At 41.3% G+C, this 17,387-nt stretch overlaps 2 protein-coding genes across 2 annotated transcripts; both read right to left on the bottom strand.

The window, feature by feature from the left end:
* Positions 1-390: 390 nt before the first annotated feature.
* LOC134207111 (general odorant-binding protein 83a-like) lies at positions 391-1,526 on the bottom strand. The gene is made up of 4 exons (XM_062682832.1): positions 1,344-1,526; positions 1,208-1,283; positions 666-922; positions 391-610 (listed from the first exon to the last, which is right to left on the bottom strand). The coding sequence occupies exons 1-4, from the start codon at positions 1,458-1,460 to the stop codon at positions 593-595; spliced, it is 468 nt and encodes a 155-aa protein (XP_062538816.1). The 5' UTR covers positions 1,461-1,526; the 3' UTR covers positions 391-592.
* Positions 1,527-10,705: 9,179 nt separating this feature from the next.
* On the bottom strand, positions 10,706-12,587 carry LOC134207121 (general odorant-binding protein 83a-like). The gene is made up of 4 exons (XM_062682841.1): positions 12,433-12,587; positions 12,301-12,376; positions 11,049-11,305; positions 10,706-10,978 (listed from the first exon to the last, which is right to left on the bottom strand). Exons 1-4 carry the CDS (start codon positions 12,511-12,513, stop codon positions 10,961-10,963), a joined length of 432 nt encoding a protein of 143 aa, XP_062538825.1. The 5' UTR covers positions 12,514-12,587; the 3' UTR covers positions 10,706-10,960.
* Positions 12,588-17,387: the final 4,800 nt, after the last annotated feature.

Genomic DNA, 17,387 nt, shown 5'->3' with positions numbered 1-17,387 from the left:
GAAGAGCGAAGAAATTGAGGTTTAACTTTCTCGTATTTTTTATTTCAAACGGCACACGTTTTTGTAGCCAGGCATTTTGGGATGGTTCAAGATTAGCAACATGTGATGATGATAATAGTTTTATGGAAAACATTAATAAATTTGGTTCTCATTATTTGTTTCTGAGTATAAAATAAAATCGAATGCAGATATAATCGGGTCGATATAAGATCGGACGGATCGGACCAATACTGATGATAATAGTGTCATTAGCACGCATAAGTGAATGTTCGTTTTTTTGGCATGGGAGCACCCAACATCGACCCTAATGAATAAATCAATGATTAGACAAAATGTTTTTGCATTCAACTACTTTTTCTTAATCTACTTGGAGCCAATATGGCCAATACGATTTTAGATAATTTTTCGATTGAAATTGAAATCGGATTACCTAAAATATTAAAGCATTCAAAACTCAAGCAAAAATTTGTTACTTTATTTCACTGTATTGTTAGTCACTGTCTACGGTAAATAAATTTAGATGTTGTATTGTTTAGTCACATCACTAAGTGCTTTTAGCATAGAATGGAATTGTTTTGTTTTCCTGTTATCGTTAGATCAAGAAATAATGCTGAAAATGAAAAAAAAATCAATACATCGCCGAATATATGAAAAAAAATCATTACCTTTGGATCGGACTCCTTCCAGCATTTATGCAACCAGAATGCCTTCTCGCAAAGGTTTTCTCCTTCTGGGTATAGGCAGCGTTTGCCCATGTGCAGTGCTATGTCATGCATAGAATCGGGCAGGGAGTCATGAAGTTTCTCCAAATGGACATGTCCGGTATCGTCAACTACTTTCGCCTCGTGAAACAGGCAATTCATGTAGCACTTTAGCTTTTCATCTTCATGAATCTTTCCATCGCTGAACTCCTTAATCGCCTCTAGAAGGAAATAATTCTTTTTTAGCCATTTATAGATCCATTGTTATTATTATAAGTTTGCCAGTATTTTTAACCCAATGGATTTAAATTATGATAACAAAATCTTCACTACTTCCAGTTGAAAAATATAAATATTTTCAGTAATCGTGAACTGAATCTCAAAACAATATTTTGATATAAAGGGAATATAAGTTGAAAAAAAAACACTCGCAACTTTACTATTTTTACGCTTACTTGATAAATACAATATTGACAAATAGAGCCGGATTGAATACCAAAATTTACCTTCGGTAACTCCTGTTTTCTGCACGCAAATATCACGAAGGGGTTTCATGGCTTCCAAAAATTCCGGTGGTGGATACTAGATTTGAGTATTTATTCATAACTTATATGAATTAATTTTACTATATTTACATCTCACCTCTGCATCTCGGCGAGGAGTAACATCACTCGTAGATAATGCAATGAACATACTTAACGCTAGAATCACTAAACGAGCCATTCTGCTAGAGCAGCCCCGTAACTCATTGGGAACCATATTTGGAACTGAAGTGCTACATTGACGTTATTGATATTTATCATAGATTTTCATAAAGAATATGACGTTAACCTCACACTGTATCATGTTCTAATATAAATCTACTACATCTATTCGTATTTAATGGGGAAAATATGCGTGCTAATGACAGTTATAATGATCATCCCGAACATAAATTTGTAGATAATTGCTACTTGTGGTTCCGAGGTAGCACGTGCAATATCTTAAAGCACCATGTTTCCGATGACAGTATTTAATGTGTAATCAATGTAGGAATTAAATGGCGAAGAGTGTTACAGAGTTCGTTTTGATGAACGATATGCTGCGTGTAGCGTTTCGTTTGATCCAAGCGGGATTTTTTTATACCAGTTGCCGTTTGATGATGCTCATAATTGAGCCCCATGCTTTTCTACTTAGTAATGAAAAACGTTTCTCGAAAGGTTATTTTTAAATCTTTGAATACTTCCTAGAACCAGCTATTCGCACAAATTAAAATGTTGTTCATGACGATTATTAATCAGAATTGCTCTATTGAGCTCTTCGAAACATTAATAACAGATAATAAAAAAAAATAATATCTATATATATCTTCTCTTCTTCTTCTTCTTCTTCTATATACATAAAAATGAATTTCTGTCTGTCTGTGCCTTATAGACTCGGAAACTACTGAACCGATCGACGTGAAAATTTGTATGTGGAGGTTTTTGGGGCCGGGGAAGGTTCTTAAAATGGTTCGAGACCCCTCCCCGCTTTGGAAAGGGGGGCTCCCATACAAATGAAACACCAATTTCTTCATAACTCGAGATCTAATCAAAAAATAAATCAATTTTAGGCGAAACGAAGTTCGTCGGGTCTGCTAGTGCAACATAAATACAGAAAGTGATCGGGATCGAAACACGGAAAGTAGTTGTGAAATGGCAAACAATCACACTTCATCATGCAAAACAACAATATAATTAAACATGCACTAGCAATGAAAATTTTCTACAAAATAAGAAGATGATGATCAGACGCAAAATCGGTAATAGGCTTCGGTTTCATTTTCAGCATACAGAGATGTATCAGCATGACCTCATTTGTGAATTACAATCAGGTTATCGGAAAGAATGTAGTAGGATAACAGCTTTGCTAAAATCGAAAATGATATAAGAGAGGCGTTGGACAAAAAACGAATTACTTTAATGTCATTGTTGGATTTCAGTAAGGCATTTGACTCCATCGATCATAAACTGTTCTGCAGTAAACTTTCAAGTAATTTTCTTCTTGATCCGATGGTTGTCAATTGTACCTTTTCGCGCCACCAAGTTGTGTGCCGGATATGGTTAGAAAATTTAACGAGCATATTTGCAGGCCTTCTGCGAGCTGTGGTATCTGCCTACACAATTAAAATAAATCGCTGAATTCGGTAAAATTTTACCGAAATCTCAACAGCAGAACTGTTCGGTAAATAATTTTACCAATTTTGTTGGATGTGATACTGTGAAATGAGTTAAGTGTGTAGGATGTGGTGGGGTTTGACAGTAGTGGGCTCTGTTAAACTTCTTTAAAAAGCTACATGTATCCACAAGCAGGCTACGCCAAAAGCGACCGTATGCCGCTCAAAGCGCACAAGCCCAAGTCCTGGTGTTCGGTGGAACGCTAAACAGACCTAACACGACGGCTCTCTGACGAGACAGGAAGTTTACGCAGGCCCAATAAGCAGCCTCTAACAACAATCATTACGTACGACATAGGAGATAATACGACTCGATACTATCGGCTTGGAAGCTTGGAACATGGAACTGCAAGTCGCTTGGCTTCGAAGGTTGCGACAGGATAATCTACGATGAATTACATCCCCGCAACTTCGACATTGCCCAAGTAACATTTCAAGTTTTATTCCGCTCTACAAATGGTTTTCAAGATCGAATTACAAGAACTGACAATAAAACCCATTACTACAGGATTACCTTCTGATGACCACTATAAGAGTAAGATATGTCCAAGTGGCCCTCTCTAGATTACCACTATAAACCTCTTATAAGAGTATATAAAAATTCGTTTCAAGCCGCCCGCAAAAAAGGGAATTTGGCTGCGGCAGCTGTCAAAAATTTGCTTTGAAAAAAGAGAAACAAAATCTTGCAAACAAATAATAACAAACTAAAGTGTTGATGAAAATCATGATGAGGATGACTACAAAATAATACTTTTTTAAAGTTTTTTCTCCAATGTACTTTCATGGAAATGAGGTACGCGCTCGATTTCATGGTGAAAGCTAGTGCGAAAATGAGATTAAGCACTACGCGCCCGCAAAATAATATAGTTTTGGGCAATGAACTTAAAATTATTATAATATCAATAACGTAAATCTTCACTAAACTAATTGATATTTCACCCATATGTTTGTTTTTTATACCCTTTACCAAAAACGTGTCTTTTGCGGCGAAAACACCGTCTAATCATAAATTCCAGTGATAAATTTCACTGACTTGAAGATGGTTCTCCATTTCCAATATGGCCATCATAGATTTCGATCAGAAAAATGTTGCTCTTATTAAACACCGTTATAAACCCTTTGCAATGTAAATATTCTTATTGGGGTTATTCATTTGACCACATTACGACCCAAAATTATGGCTTTGATCAAGCTTTGAAAATTGAACTTATTTTGCTCTTCGTTACAACCGTAGAGCTGCTAACAAGACCAGTCGGCATTTGACGTTTGAAGCTTTTCGAACAGATTTATTAGAGGTTTATTGAAAGCAATAAGATCGCCAATAAATCTGAGCAACTAGCCATGGTGACTGCTGTCATAAATCCGCTATAAGAATTAAATAAATCTAACAAGCATGTAAATTGTTACTTGGGTGTAGCGCTGCTGGAGATCTGCTGGACATCACAGAAAGTATGGAAAAGCGGGCATCGATCGGCTACCTTCTACCAAAGCCATGGCACCACCAACGAGCCGGATTCATAGTTCTGGGCATGATGCACCAACGCGTGATTGGGTGGCAGCTTATCAACGCAAGGATGTGCAAGCTGAGGATAAAAGGCCGTTTCTTCAACTATAGCATCATCAACGAGCGCTGCCCACATGAAGGGAGACCCGACGACGAGAAAGAAGCGTTCTATGTACAGCTGGAGCAAACATACGATGGATGCCCACTGCGGGACGTCAAAATAGTCATCGGTGACATGAACGATCAAGTAGGAAGGGAGGAAATGTATAATCAACGGTAAATGCTTCTACGACATCACGAACGTACGCACTTACCGCAGTGCGAATATTGAATCCGACCTCTACCTCGTTGCAGTATGCCTGCGCTCGAAACTCTCGACGGTGTACAACACGCGTCGTAGTCGAACGCCGTGGCTTAACATTGGGCGGCTACAAGACAATTGACTAGCCCAAGACTACGCGCAGCAACTGCAAGTTGCACTCCCAACGGAAGAGCAACTAGGCGCAGCGTCTCTTGAAGATGGCTGGAGAGATCCGCCATTGGAAGCACCACAACCGCTGCACTAGGCACGGTGCTCCCGGATCAGATAAACGACTGATATGACGGTGTATTTGAGCAGTTAGTTGAGGAGAAGAATGCAGGCGGGCGCGGAACAGTCAAAACTCATCCTCCCAAGCCTTGGTAATTACCCAGTGCAGCGCTCTAGCCAGTGCCTCACCACCGTGTTTAAATATCTCTCCTGGTGGTTGGTCAACGCCAGGGGCTTTGTTGTTCTTCAACCTCCTTGATTTCCTGGAGATCCGGAGCCGGTAAAATTATGTCCTGCGCGCGTTCTCCGAGGTCCATCACCATACCGCCATATTCGTCATTCCGGTGTTCTTCGTAGTACTGCCGCCACATTTGGATTACCTAACGTTCGTTCGTAAGAAGGTTCCCGTTTATGTCCTTACACATATCAGGCACCTTATGTGTAGCATCGAGACGATTTGGGCGATAGCCGATAAAACGGCGTTCCAGCCAACTTCATCTTTACACATCCTCCGAACTAGGTTGTCCGGGGTAGTGTCCAGACCACATGTGGCAAGCATGTGGTCACGCATTGCGCGAAAACGTGGGCACACGAACAACACGTGTTCCGCCGTTTCCTCTAAACCTGCGCACACCGGACACTCGGGCGAGGCTTAGCAAGCCACCTGCGTTACCTGACTGTGATTTTGCAGCACGCTTAAACGCCGGGCACTTAGAACCCCCCTATGGGATGCTTGCTGTTCACAGCTTTGCTGGAACAAATCAAACAATTGGGAGGGTTCGTGCAGCATTGTGCCTTATGTCCCTCTAATCCGCAGCGTCGGCAGAGCTTGCTCCTGTCAGGGCCTTTGCAGTCCCATAGCTTGTGCCCCAGTTCCAGGCACTTGAAGCAAACTTCGGGTTGCTCGTATATGCCCACAAGGCACACCGACCATCCCACCTTGACGCTCCCTAGCTTGACTACCTTTGAGGCGTCCGATGCAGATAGCCGAACCAATGCTACCTGCGGGCTTCTCCACTTCACACTGTCGTAGCAGGGCCGTGACGAGCTCTTCGACTTCGGTGATCTCGTCCAGGTCTTTAACCCTTAGGTATACCTCCGTCGTGAGTGCCCTCACCTTGACCGTCTCGCCTAGGACTTCATCCGCCAACTTCTTGTAGCCGCCTTTATTCGACGTACGTCGGCGCCGAGTTCACCGAGCTTAGCGTCACTCCTCATTGCCTTCAAGACGTCCGAGTACGTCTTGATGACTAGTACGACGAGTACGTCGTGATGACTAGAGCATCACCCCTGGAGCGATTGGTGCCTACCCTAGACTTTTTGCTACCCTTATTCGCCTGGGCCTTCTTTTCGGCCCTTGATGTCTTCGGTTTCCTCTTATTCTTGACCAGGGTCCAGGAGGCGTCACCCCCCTCTATTTCCCTGGTCTGGTGCGGCTGAGAGCTCTCAGCCTGCCGTAACCCCTTACCACCGTCTTTCCTGGGTGGGCGGACCTTTCCAGGTCCTTCCTCCCCCGGTTTTGGAGGTACCTGGCCGGGGTTCAGCTTCCCAGCCCTACTACCCTTGTTCGGGGTAGTAACCCTCCACGTTCTGAAGCGGCCCCCAGGCAGCTCATCCCCTGTAGACTGTTCCTCCGTTTTTGTGTCTGCTCCGTTGGAGCAGTCACCCCCGACGTGCCCGCGAATACTTGAGCCTCAGTCTGGGTAGACTTTGGCACCACCGTCTTCGCTGGCACGCCCTCGGTCGATTCGACCTTGCCCGAGTCCGCGAATCCTTGGGCCTCAGCCTAGGTAGACCTCGACTCCACGGATTTCACGGGTTTGCACTTAGCCGTCCCGACCGCCCTCTCCAGCTTGGCGTCCAAAATCGACTTTAGAAGTTTCAGCAAGCTCCCCTTGAGGTCCTTATTGATATTATGCTTCGATGACGCAAAGTCGATGATGGCGTCCAGCTGTTCCGTCGCCACTTTGAAGGCCAAAAGTCCATTTCGTTTGCGGTTCATCGCCCTCACAAGCCATGGGCCGTCCAAAACCACTACCGGCGTAGCCGGGGAGAGGTTAAGTGACCCACGCTGGCGCTGCGCACCGAGCTGCCGACTATTGCCTCTGACCTCCTAGGCGGAGACCTGAACAACCCACCTCTTGCGAAGGGGTTGTCGCCTACACTATTATCACTAATTGAAGAAGAATTGACTTGGTTTTCCATTTTGATCCCACGAGCTGCTCGGGAAAAGAGGTCCACCATGCCAGAGCCCAGCATGACGCGGTAAAGGACAATTACTGTGAAGAATGCTCAGGTACCCTACAGGCTCCGGTAAAGGCCGAGCTCATTATTTCACCCCCTGGCCATGTATCCTCTCGGCACGGGTCGCTTAACGCCTTGGGATTAGGGGTTAGGAACGATGGTCCCCTTGGTCGCACCTCCTCACTCTAGCTGATGTCAGAAGAAAAATAGTGCCCAGGCTGCACTACCAGCTAAGTACAAAACCCTTCTTCTTCTTCTTTTTATTGGCATTACATCCCCACACTGGGACAAAGCCGCCTCGCAGCTTAGTGTTCGTTAAGCACTTCCACAGTTATCAACTGCGTGGTTTTTTGGCCAGGTTACCATTTTTGCATTCGTATATCAGAAGGCTAACGTATAACATGAGGCTTTTTATGCCCATGGAAGTCGAGACAAATTCCAATCCGAAAATTGCCTAGACCGGCATCAGGAATCGATCCCAGCCACCCTCAGCATGGTTGGCCTTGCTTTGTAGCCACGCGTCTTACCGCACGGCCAAGGAGGGCCCCCTAAGCTGGCGGTCGATTATCATCGGAAGACCCGTTGAAGCGTGAGATTGGAACTTGTGAGGACCAGAGCTGTGTAGGTCGCTCCTTCCCAGACGTCAACTCACCATTTCGCAATCCGTATGTTTTTTTTTTCCTAAACAATGGAGGGGGAATCTGCTCAACAGACATCCTGGGTTGACCAGGAAGTGCGGGGTTAGGGATCACCGAGGGAGGCAGGACTACATTCCCGACTCGCTAAACCGTTTCCATTGCCGCCAAGCCCATAGTCCCTTCGGTACAACCAGAAAGTAATGCTTCAAAGGGGGGCCAGTGCACAACGCACCCTCGAGGTTAGCTGCGTGTCCTTGCAGCACCGAACATCGTAACTCGCTTTTCTAGAAGAACACCATGGTATCGTGCCAGCGCGTTGCCGGCTTTCCAGGTGGCCTTACCACGCCCTATGTTCTCGGAAGGTGGGCAGGATCGACTTCGCGCCTGCTTCCCTCTGCACGACTGGTATCAAGAATGATGATGCCGCGTGCACCCCAAATTGACCTTTCTGCGATAGGGCCTATTCGCCAGCACACAGAGGGACTTGCCGACGCGAGGCCTACGCCTGCCCCAGCCTTGACGAGGACCCCTTTCCGTCCTCGGGCTCGGAACCCGCCCGGTTGACCGACGCCGCGAAAGCGACGATACCATGTTGTTCTTCGCGCGGCCAATTGTTCGATAAAAGGATCGAGTTCGACCACAAAGCATGACCACCGACCACAGTATGACCCATGAAGCCGACTCCGATCCCTTGGACCACCTCTTATTTGCGCCTGAACTAGCCATCCTTGAGTCCACGCGCCACCTTCTGTGTAGCTCCGAGACGATTCGGGTGATAGCCGATAAAACGGCGTTCCAGCCAACTTCATCTTTACACATCCTCCGAACTAGGTTGCCCGGGGTAGTGTATGTGTGTGCGTGTGTATGAGTGTATGAGTACAAAATTTGTAGACACACTTTATGGAACTTAGCATCACCCGATTTACTCACAACAAGCTGCATTCGACTGCGAATGCGGTCCTATTGTTTCCTAATGAAAATTGGCCCGATCGGACACTGCATTTCGGAATCAGTGAATAATCATTTTTTTGACCTAGACCTCTAAAGTGTTTTTTTTATTTATTTTTAAATACATTTAATGATGCACGTAAAAGGCATCATCGCGGCTGGGTGGATTAATCTGGATTTTTAATTTAGGAATAATTATTAGCCATCCGAAGCATGAAATCCAACAAGGCTCCCGGAGTCAAACGCATTTCAGCAGAGACGGTCAAAGCTGACCCCATGCTATCTGCGCAAAGGTTTCAATATTTGTGACATCGTGACATTTCCGATCGATTGGATGCAGGGGGTCTTGGTGAAAATTCCGAAAAAGGGGAATCTGGCTTCTGTGCAAAGTTATCCGTAATCGGATACATTGGAAGACCGGCACGACTCTCCGATGACAGCAGAAACCTTTTATACGGCCTTTATCATCCTGAAACAGCTCAACGAGTTCCAAGAGTCAACGAGAGCTTTCTATCCTCTGAGCCATGAAAATCTGTAGGGTGCTCTAGCACGAAAATCTGTGAGGTGCTCTAACAACCTGATCTCATTGAAACGCAGTACAAAGCTTTTGCCTTTCAAAGTCTTGCAAAACGCAGCTTTGTCTAACCTCATTCGGGTAATCGTTGAATTGAGGCAAGGATATATTCTATAGTTCCTCTAGTGTTCTTTATCTTAATCAGCGAGATCCTGGTGAGTGCGATTGACCGTGATATTAATGATAATGCTCTTCTAGCACAATAACGATGCTCTGATATGCGGAGTAAGCTGCACGATCTGGACAAACGCTTCTCTACAGCAGCGGGCCTCACCATCGACGCATTAGAAGACCGAATCGGAACGGTTCAAGAAGGCTGCTTTAGCGAGTCTAGTAAGATTAGTCAAGCAACAACTTTCGAATTCAACCCTAACGTTAAATTTGTGGTGATATAGGCGAGTGAGATAAAGTGAGATCAGCAGAGATCACGCAGAAACGGCAAGTGTTCATAAACCGATGTGTATGTTTCATATTTCGGGCTTCGTGGCATCACATCAGGAATGCTGAGCTTCAAGAGCAAAGATGGAAGTGGATCGGTCATACTTTGCAAAAGAGCGAAACGGAATCTACGAGCAAGCATTGGGGTGAAAGCTGGAATGAGATACAAAGGGTATACCATTTTCATTCTCAAGCAGGAAATGGAACACTTTCTTTTTATTATAAAATGAGATTCTTGTTGAGTATTGATATCGATAGTACATCAAGAGTTCCAAATATTCAGAATTCATGTTTCGCCGCATCTGCCATTTGAGCGTTATATTTGTTTTCACAAATTTTAACTTTGCATAACAGAATGTGACTGACTTTCGATTACTTTTCTTATTTAGATGAAACCCACTTTTGGTACTTAGCATTCTCCGAATTTCTCGCATCAGGTTGCATTCTAAAGGGATCTTGTAGCTATTGACAATTGACACAATGGTTATATTTAAATCTTCCGAAGTTGTATATGCCAAATTATTTTACAGTTTGTGCAAGGTTCTTATTGAAAGGTATGTATCGCCATGGTACTATTGGAACGTTTACAGCAATTTATGAATACAAACGCAATGTACTGGTTCGGGTACAACCTTGGCTCAACTAACGAATTCTGTTTCTATTAACTGACAGTTATTTGGACACTTGCATTGTAACTTGTAACAGAATTCTCATTGCATTTTGACATATAAGTGCTTCACAGTTGGTCGTGTTCCAATCAGCGGATGCCCCACTGCAAATTGACTTTTCTATTTGTCAACATGCGTGCTCCTCACTGCCAGAAAAAATCACAAAAATAAGAAACAAATAGAATTGGTGGTGATGTTTTGTGGTGGTTTTTATTCTTGGTATCATAGACGATTTGTGTTTATGTTAGAATCAGCATAAACCAACAAAAATTTGTCTTCGTAGAAGTTTTAAATGGAGATGAATTTGAACGTAGAACCCCCACGCCGATTTGTTGTATTTATACGATGGAAGAAAGACTAAAAATTAATTAAGACACTGATATTTTTTATCATTATTTATTCATTGCTTATTGTTAGTCACTCACTACGATTTAATTTTGGTTTGGTCTGGAGTTAGTCACATTTTTTTAAGCTTATCTTACATATGTGGTTTAACAACCTGTCATTCATTTAGTTGTTCCCCTAGATGAGGAAATAGTGCTGCAAAAAAGTAAATACGAGTTATTTCTTAACATGTTTTCCACCATCATATTACTATCATTCATAATACCTTAGGGTCCGACTCTTTCCAGCATTTGTGCAACCAGAAAGCCTTCTCGCAAAGGTTCTCCCCTTCCGGATAGAGGCAGCGCTTGCCCATGTGGAGGGCAATGTCGCGCATAGAATCGGGAAGGGCATCGTGCAGTTTTTCCAGGTGAACGTGGCCAGTGTCGTCCACAACTTTCGCTTCGTGGAACAGGCAGTTCATGTAGCATTTGAGCTTTTCGTCCTCGTGCACTTTACCATCACTGAACTCTTTGATTGCCTCTGAAAATAAATATAAGGAAAAAGAAAATCGGGTTGAGATGGGTTTTCCGTTGCTTGGTGCAACGGTGCCGCACTGTTAATATTCCATCGATCCCCATAAGGGTGCTAATTTTTGACGTAGAATTACGTCTTTCGGTAAGATAGGGGGGTCATTTCAAAGTTTCAAATTTGATACCGTCACGAAAAGTGGTCAGGAAGTAAAAGCCAATAGCTCAGCCGTTTTTCAACGGATTCTGGAGATTTTAGTATGAATCGATCAGTAAACTCTCTAAGATTTCATACAACTATTGTAAACAATTGATTGAAAGCATTTCACTATTGAAAAATTTAATTTCGTCAAGCAGTGTTGAAATTTTACTTTTTCTGTAAATTGCCTACATTTCGGCTATAACTTATCAGGCATGAATATGCACAAAATGTTTATGATCTAATTTCGAATCCACTATTGCATTATACGTAATTCTGCGTTCAATTTACGGTCGTTTCTTTGATCCAACCTTCTATTTTTTTCTTAACTCTAACAACAGTTTCAATTTTAATCAGTATAGTTCTGAAACATTTATATTTTTCGTAGTTATTATATAATTACTAACTTATCAGTACAAATAAGAGCAATTTGGATAGGAATCTCAATTGTGGCTAGTTTTTGGTGCAAAGGTCACTGAAGTGTTGTGTTAATTTTTACAGGTTGGAAGAGCTCGTTGTATGGTTGTGAGCATTATAATTTTTAAGGAGCGCTGGGAATATTTCAAATATGTCATCCAGAACGATTTGAGCAGTGACAAATCTAACTCTAATTCTCATTCGGTGTGAGAGAATTTTGAACTTTGAGAAGGTTACCAATTATCATAATTGTTCTTCAACTAGTGCCAACCTGATATTTTTCTCGAGAAAAAAGGAATTTGAATAAATTTTCACAGCAAGGATAATGAAAAAGCTTTATAAACGCTACCTCGTGCTGTAAGTCTCGCTAACCCTGGCCTAAACCAACTTACCATCTGTAACTTCTGTTTTCTTTTGGCAGATGTCGCGTAGTGGCTTCAAAGCTTGTAAGAGTTCTGGAGGTGGATACTACAAATGGAAAGAATATTCAGTTTAAGTGAAATATAACACTGTTCGATTAATACCTCAGCATCTCTGCGAGGAGTTACATCAGCTAGAGCTAATGCAATTAAAACACTAATGGCAAAAACAACTAAACGATACATTTCAATTTGAAACACACTTGGAAGCTATATCGCTACTAAAGTTCTATTCCAGCTGAAAAGGTATTTATGTGATTTTTTGTAATACAAATATTCAGCCTTCGTTTTCACAGAGTCATATTGTTTTGATCAAAATTGACAAGCTCTGATAACAAGCAACAAACGTAAACCAATGACAATAACAGTAATCGTTTCAAAATCAAAATGAAAATTGAACAGATAGTATAAACACGATGACAATGTGCTACAAACGCCGACAACCGTGCGAAAAAATGGTAGTCCTCATGTTCTAGCTAATTGCTACCGTACTGCTTCGAGCATCGTCAGCACCGTTTTCTGTTTGTGACGAACGGAGGCGTAAATGGGAAAAAGATTAAAAACGAATTGAAAAACTAAGGGGAGCAAGAATGTAATTATGTAATTCAATTTTTACAGACTCATTCTGTCGTGGAGTAGGGCGCCAGAGACTCGCTGAGCTCAGTTCTGTTCTCGTTCTTGCTGGCTGCATCTGGGCGCTGCTGTTCTGGTGCCATCTGCTAAATGTAGTTACTCTACGTTCCATTCTTCATTCTGCTGGCAGCCACCGTGTATAGTTTTGTTTTGAGCAGGCAAAAAATGGCAAAGTGTCTTCTTCGAAAAAAGCCCCACGGCAACGACGGAAAGACTGCTACTATGTGTTCGAACTTTAATTAAAAAAGTTCATCATCAATTAACTAGAGAGAGGATTTATAGTTTCAAGATTGTCCTTGTTCGCGGAGCAGACAACATGCGAACGAAACTTTTGGAAGCCAGGACATGATTGACGAATTAATTGTTGTATAATTGTAGCTTTTGAGAAGTGCAAGCAGTGTTTATGCCGCTGGTCGATCACAAATCAATGAACAGGAAAATTGAATTTCCGAAACAGCAATTACACTAATTAGGCTCACATGCCGCATATATGTAGCCGAGAATACAATGACGCGATATTTTTAGTGTATACCTTCCGAGTCCAATGCACTATTTTTTCTTTTAGGAAGCTTTGTGCATCAGAAGGTATAATGGATCTCAAAAAGGGGAAATTTATTGAAAAACAGTGATAATGTACTCCCACGATAAAGCGAGTCAAAAAGCATCTACAGGAGAGAGCAAAATTACCATTAACTTTCAACTAATCAAGGTGATTTGGTCGATTAGTGTGTAAAAGCTCGATATGGAGATTAGGTAAAATAAGATTACTGTTGATGGTTTCTGGGGCTGTATTGCAGGAACCAAGGTTGATAATACGTTTCGGTACTTTATAAACGCAAATGTCATCAACTGAAATGAAACAATTTCATTAGAATCATATGATGGTTCAACCTATGAGTAGTCATGATTGCTGTGAAACCACGATTTTCTCGCAACGGTGCTTACTATTGAAGGTGGTTTCTTGAGAATGCATGCATCCATTTTTTTTATTAGGACTGAGCTAGAAAGCGCGACTGCTCTTGGGTTAATTTGTTGTACGCCACTCTGCTCAATGAATCGGTTCCGAGAAATCTTAGCTATTTACCAACACTAATTTTCGCATCATGGTGACTTTCCGCTATTCGACCACAGAACCCAACAATCAGCGGTCATCTTGCGCTTTTCTTCGTTCAACATCAATTCGAAATAGATGATGCCCTCCGTGGAACGTCCAGTCATGGCATGGCTGTAATTAACTCAATGTCTGGGAATAATCAAGCGCTTCTATTGCAGTATCAGGCTCAGCAAACAATTAGTTCTCGAAACGTACCATTACTATTGGCGTACGTTCTGTGCACACGACCGTGATAAAAATAAAAGAGAAGTTTTCTCCGAATCATGCAAACTATCATGAAGAAAATTGGATGTCATATATGTACAGACAACGCCGTTAATGTTCATTTGTCATATGAGGGAACGACCTCTGTCTATCCAATGAGTAAGGTAACGGTTCGGCACTTCATCTCATAGCTCTCATTTACATTTACATCCCATCAAAAACAAAACAATGAAAAGGAATTTGATTCGTTTTTTTTTAATTTTGTGACTTTTTTCAGCAGTGAGCACGCATGTTAGCAAAAAGAAACGACAAGATTGGTGTTGTATTTCTCTGTTTTGCGATGAGATGAATATATGCTCAGTGAGATGGAAATGGAACAGTTCCCCTAAATTAATCTTGAACTGACCTCATTACAAGATTTCAAGCATCGAAGTGAAAAGTGATTTTTTCCAATGAACTTAGATGAATAATAACCAATATTATACTTAACTCTTATTTATGAAAAAACACACAATCGTCCGCCCATGTGATATGATTTTTTCGATGCTATCTATTTCTTGGGAGCCGTTCGAGGGACAGAGAGATGAATTTAAAAGTTTTTCTGCTGGTATAGTTTCTGGTGTTCACATGCGAGCCCAACTAAACAAATTCATAGGCCACCTGGAATTCGTCTCATCAATTCGTCTGATCAATTTATTCATGTCCTTTATGTTTCGTGCCATTAAAACAATATCGTCGGCTAAGCCAAATAGCTGACTGAGCGGATCACGGCTACTTGAATTACAAGACGCGATACAAAAAAAAAAAAAAAAAAAAAAAAGAATATGTTGGCACCTTCGCGCACTGGTTACAACTTGGAGTGCGACCGACCTGACAGACTATTATAGAAATACAATACATTGATATTACACAGGCGTAGTAGTGTAGATCATTTAATATTCAGAAAAGGAAAATGTAAACAAAACGTTGGATGAAGGAGATAGCTTGGCAAAGTGATTAAAGAATTATATTAGTTAATGTAATTGAATGAAATCCTGAATATTAGTAAAGCACTACAAGTAAGTTAGCATGAATTCAAATGAACGTGAAATTATTGATTTATTGATTTGTAGTACAATATAACCGGAATATAGTGGCCGTTGCAACCGGTAAGGAAGGGCTAGTTAAAGAAACAGTAAATGTAAGTAAAATTGGAATATGTTTAATTAGTTTAGGCTTAGGCTTTAATGAAATAAATTTAGTTTTAAGCTGCTGTTACAAAAGAACACTGCTGTGGAAAATTTGTTTCATCTGAGGACGGCCCGAGCGAACAATCTTAAAAATTTACTATGCATGATTCGGATCTTGCGGGTTGCAATTGCGCTGCTTGCCATCATACGGGCTCTATAGAAGAGCAGATGGTAGTTTGCCAGTATTGTGAGCGAAGTTACCATTTCGAATGTGCTGGAGTAACGGATGAAGCAAAAGACACATATTGGTTTTGTGAAGACTGTTTGGGGTGTACAGGAAGCGATCTCCGACTGACCCGTATGGTGGAGGAGTTGGAAAAACTCAAGACAGAACTGAATGAAGAGAGACGGTCCATCGAGTTGGAGAAAGTTTTGCATAAAAAACGAATTGAACATCGTAGGAAGATACTTGAACTACGCGAAAAAGCAGAAACGGAAAAACGGGAAATGGATTTAGCATTTGACAACGAACAGTTTGAGAAGAAGAAGAAGGCAAAACGAGAAATGTGTGGTAAGGGCAGGGTTGCCACTACTTTTTGGGGAAAGTCTGGCATGCTACATCTTAAAAATCTGGCAAAATCTGGCGAAGAAATGTGTCTTTATAATTTTTAAAATTAAGTGATTCGATCTAAAAATATGATCTAATTATGTTGACCTCTGTTAAAAATTTCTTTGTTTTGACCATCTGTTTGCTTTTGATCTATGTTTATCAAAATTATTCTTCTTAAAGAAGGTCTGCTTCCGCCTGAGATATTCGTCAAATCAATATCGGTAAAAATGAGATTTTTGGTGTTCATAACAATTTGAGTATTTCAGAAAATTCAGATCGAGTTGAATAATATCTAAGCTGTAAAAGTTCTATAAATTATAAAAAGAATATAAATAATTGTTGAAAAAGTTGACTTCAAAAAGAATATTGATAAATATAGTAAATAATTGAATTTTTGTAACAAACAAAATTGTGCCAATTCAATTTTTATGAATTGTCCATAACAACAGAGGTCTTTGATCTTCTGGAGCGTAACAAGCCCATGATAAGGGAGTTAAGTCAATCATTTAATACTCAGAGTACGGAAATGAAAAGCTTTGAACAAAATTACGCTCCTCTAAGATGAGTATCATGATTTTACCATTTTCACGTAGGTTCCGAATCTTCCGAGAAGCCATGAAAATAGACGTGATAGACGTGATAAGCCATGAAAATAGACAATGTGATTACATTAAATTGGGATTCTTATTACATAACGTTGTAAGCATCTCCAGAACACGAAACTCAAGAGCTTCTTCTTCAATGGCTGGAACTTGGCCTTGTTTCCAACTTGTTATTCAATTAGCATTTCCTCAGATATTGATTGAAAGCTCTTCTATGCCCGCCTTTGAATGAGTATGTATCAGATGTGGCAAGTACATTTGGTTCACTATGCCCAGGACGTCGAGAATGTTTCCAACCTGAAAGCATCCTAGACCAGACCGAGAAACGAACTCGTCATCTTCGGATTACCAATCCTACGCCTTTGCTCGCAAGTTTACGCAAGAAATTACGTCAATAATTGGTCTTAACATCTTTGTTCCTTTAAAACCGATTTCGGGGAACCTGCCAACTGTCCGGACCAACATCCACAGAAACCACACCTTCACTTTGATTACAAAATATTGATAATGATTCAAACATTAGTTTATTGAAGCTAGTTGAAGTGACGGTCGTTTTTGAATTGCTAATAAACTCGCATCCCGAGCAGCAAACTTTTATGACGATTTTCTGTAACTCTTATCCCGGCCAGTAGATAGTAACAGATTTATATCAGACCTTGTTATTCTGTTACAGCAGCTTTTTATAACAGCGGTTGTTATAAAACATGTACCATTAGTAGTTAAAATAT

Source organism: Armigeres subalbatus, chromosome 1 (assembly GCF_024139115.2).
Source record: "Armigeres subalbatus isolate Guangzhou_Male chromosome 1, GZ_Asu_2, whole genome shotgun sequence".
Taxonomy (NCBI): Eukaryota; Metazoa; Arthropoda; class Insecta; order Diptera; family Culicidae; genus Armigeres; species Armigeres subalbatus.
This window is presented reverse-complemented; position numbering and strand designations above follow the sequence as displayed.

Excerpts from the sequence above, each read along its gene's own strand:
- LOC134207111 (XM_062682832.1), bottom strand. The coding sequence starts at position 1,460 with ATGGTTCCCAATGAGTTACGGGGCTGCTCTAGCAGAATGGCTCGTTTA. Across the intron at positions 1,284-1,343 it reads CTCCTCGCCGAGATGCAGAG|TATCCACCACCGGAATTTTT; the intron begins GTGAGATGTAAA and ends ACTCAAATCTAG. Across the intron at positions 923-1,207 it reads GAAAACAGGAGTTACCGAAG|AGGCGATTAAGGAGTTCAGC; the intron begins GTAAATTTTGGT and ends ATTTCCTTCTAG.
- LOC134207121 (XM_062682841.1), bottom strand. The coding sequence starts at position 12,513 with ATGTATCGTTTAGTTGTTTTTGCCATTAGTGTTTTAATTGCATTAGCT. Across the intron at positions 12,377-12,432 it reads CTCCTCGCAGAGATGCTGAG|TATCCACCTCCAGAACTCTT; the intron begins GTATTAATCGAA and ends TTCCATTTGTAG. Across the intron at positions 11,306-12,300 it reads GAAAACAGAAGTTACAGATG|AGGCAATCAAAGAGTTCAGT; the intron begins GTAAGTTGGTTT and ends ATTTATTTTCAG.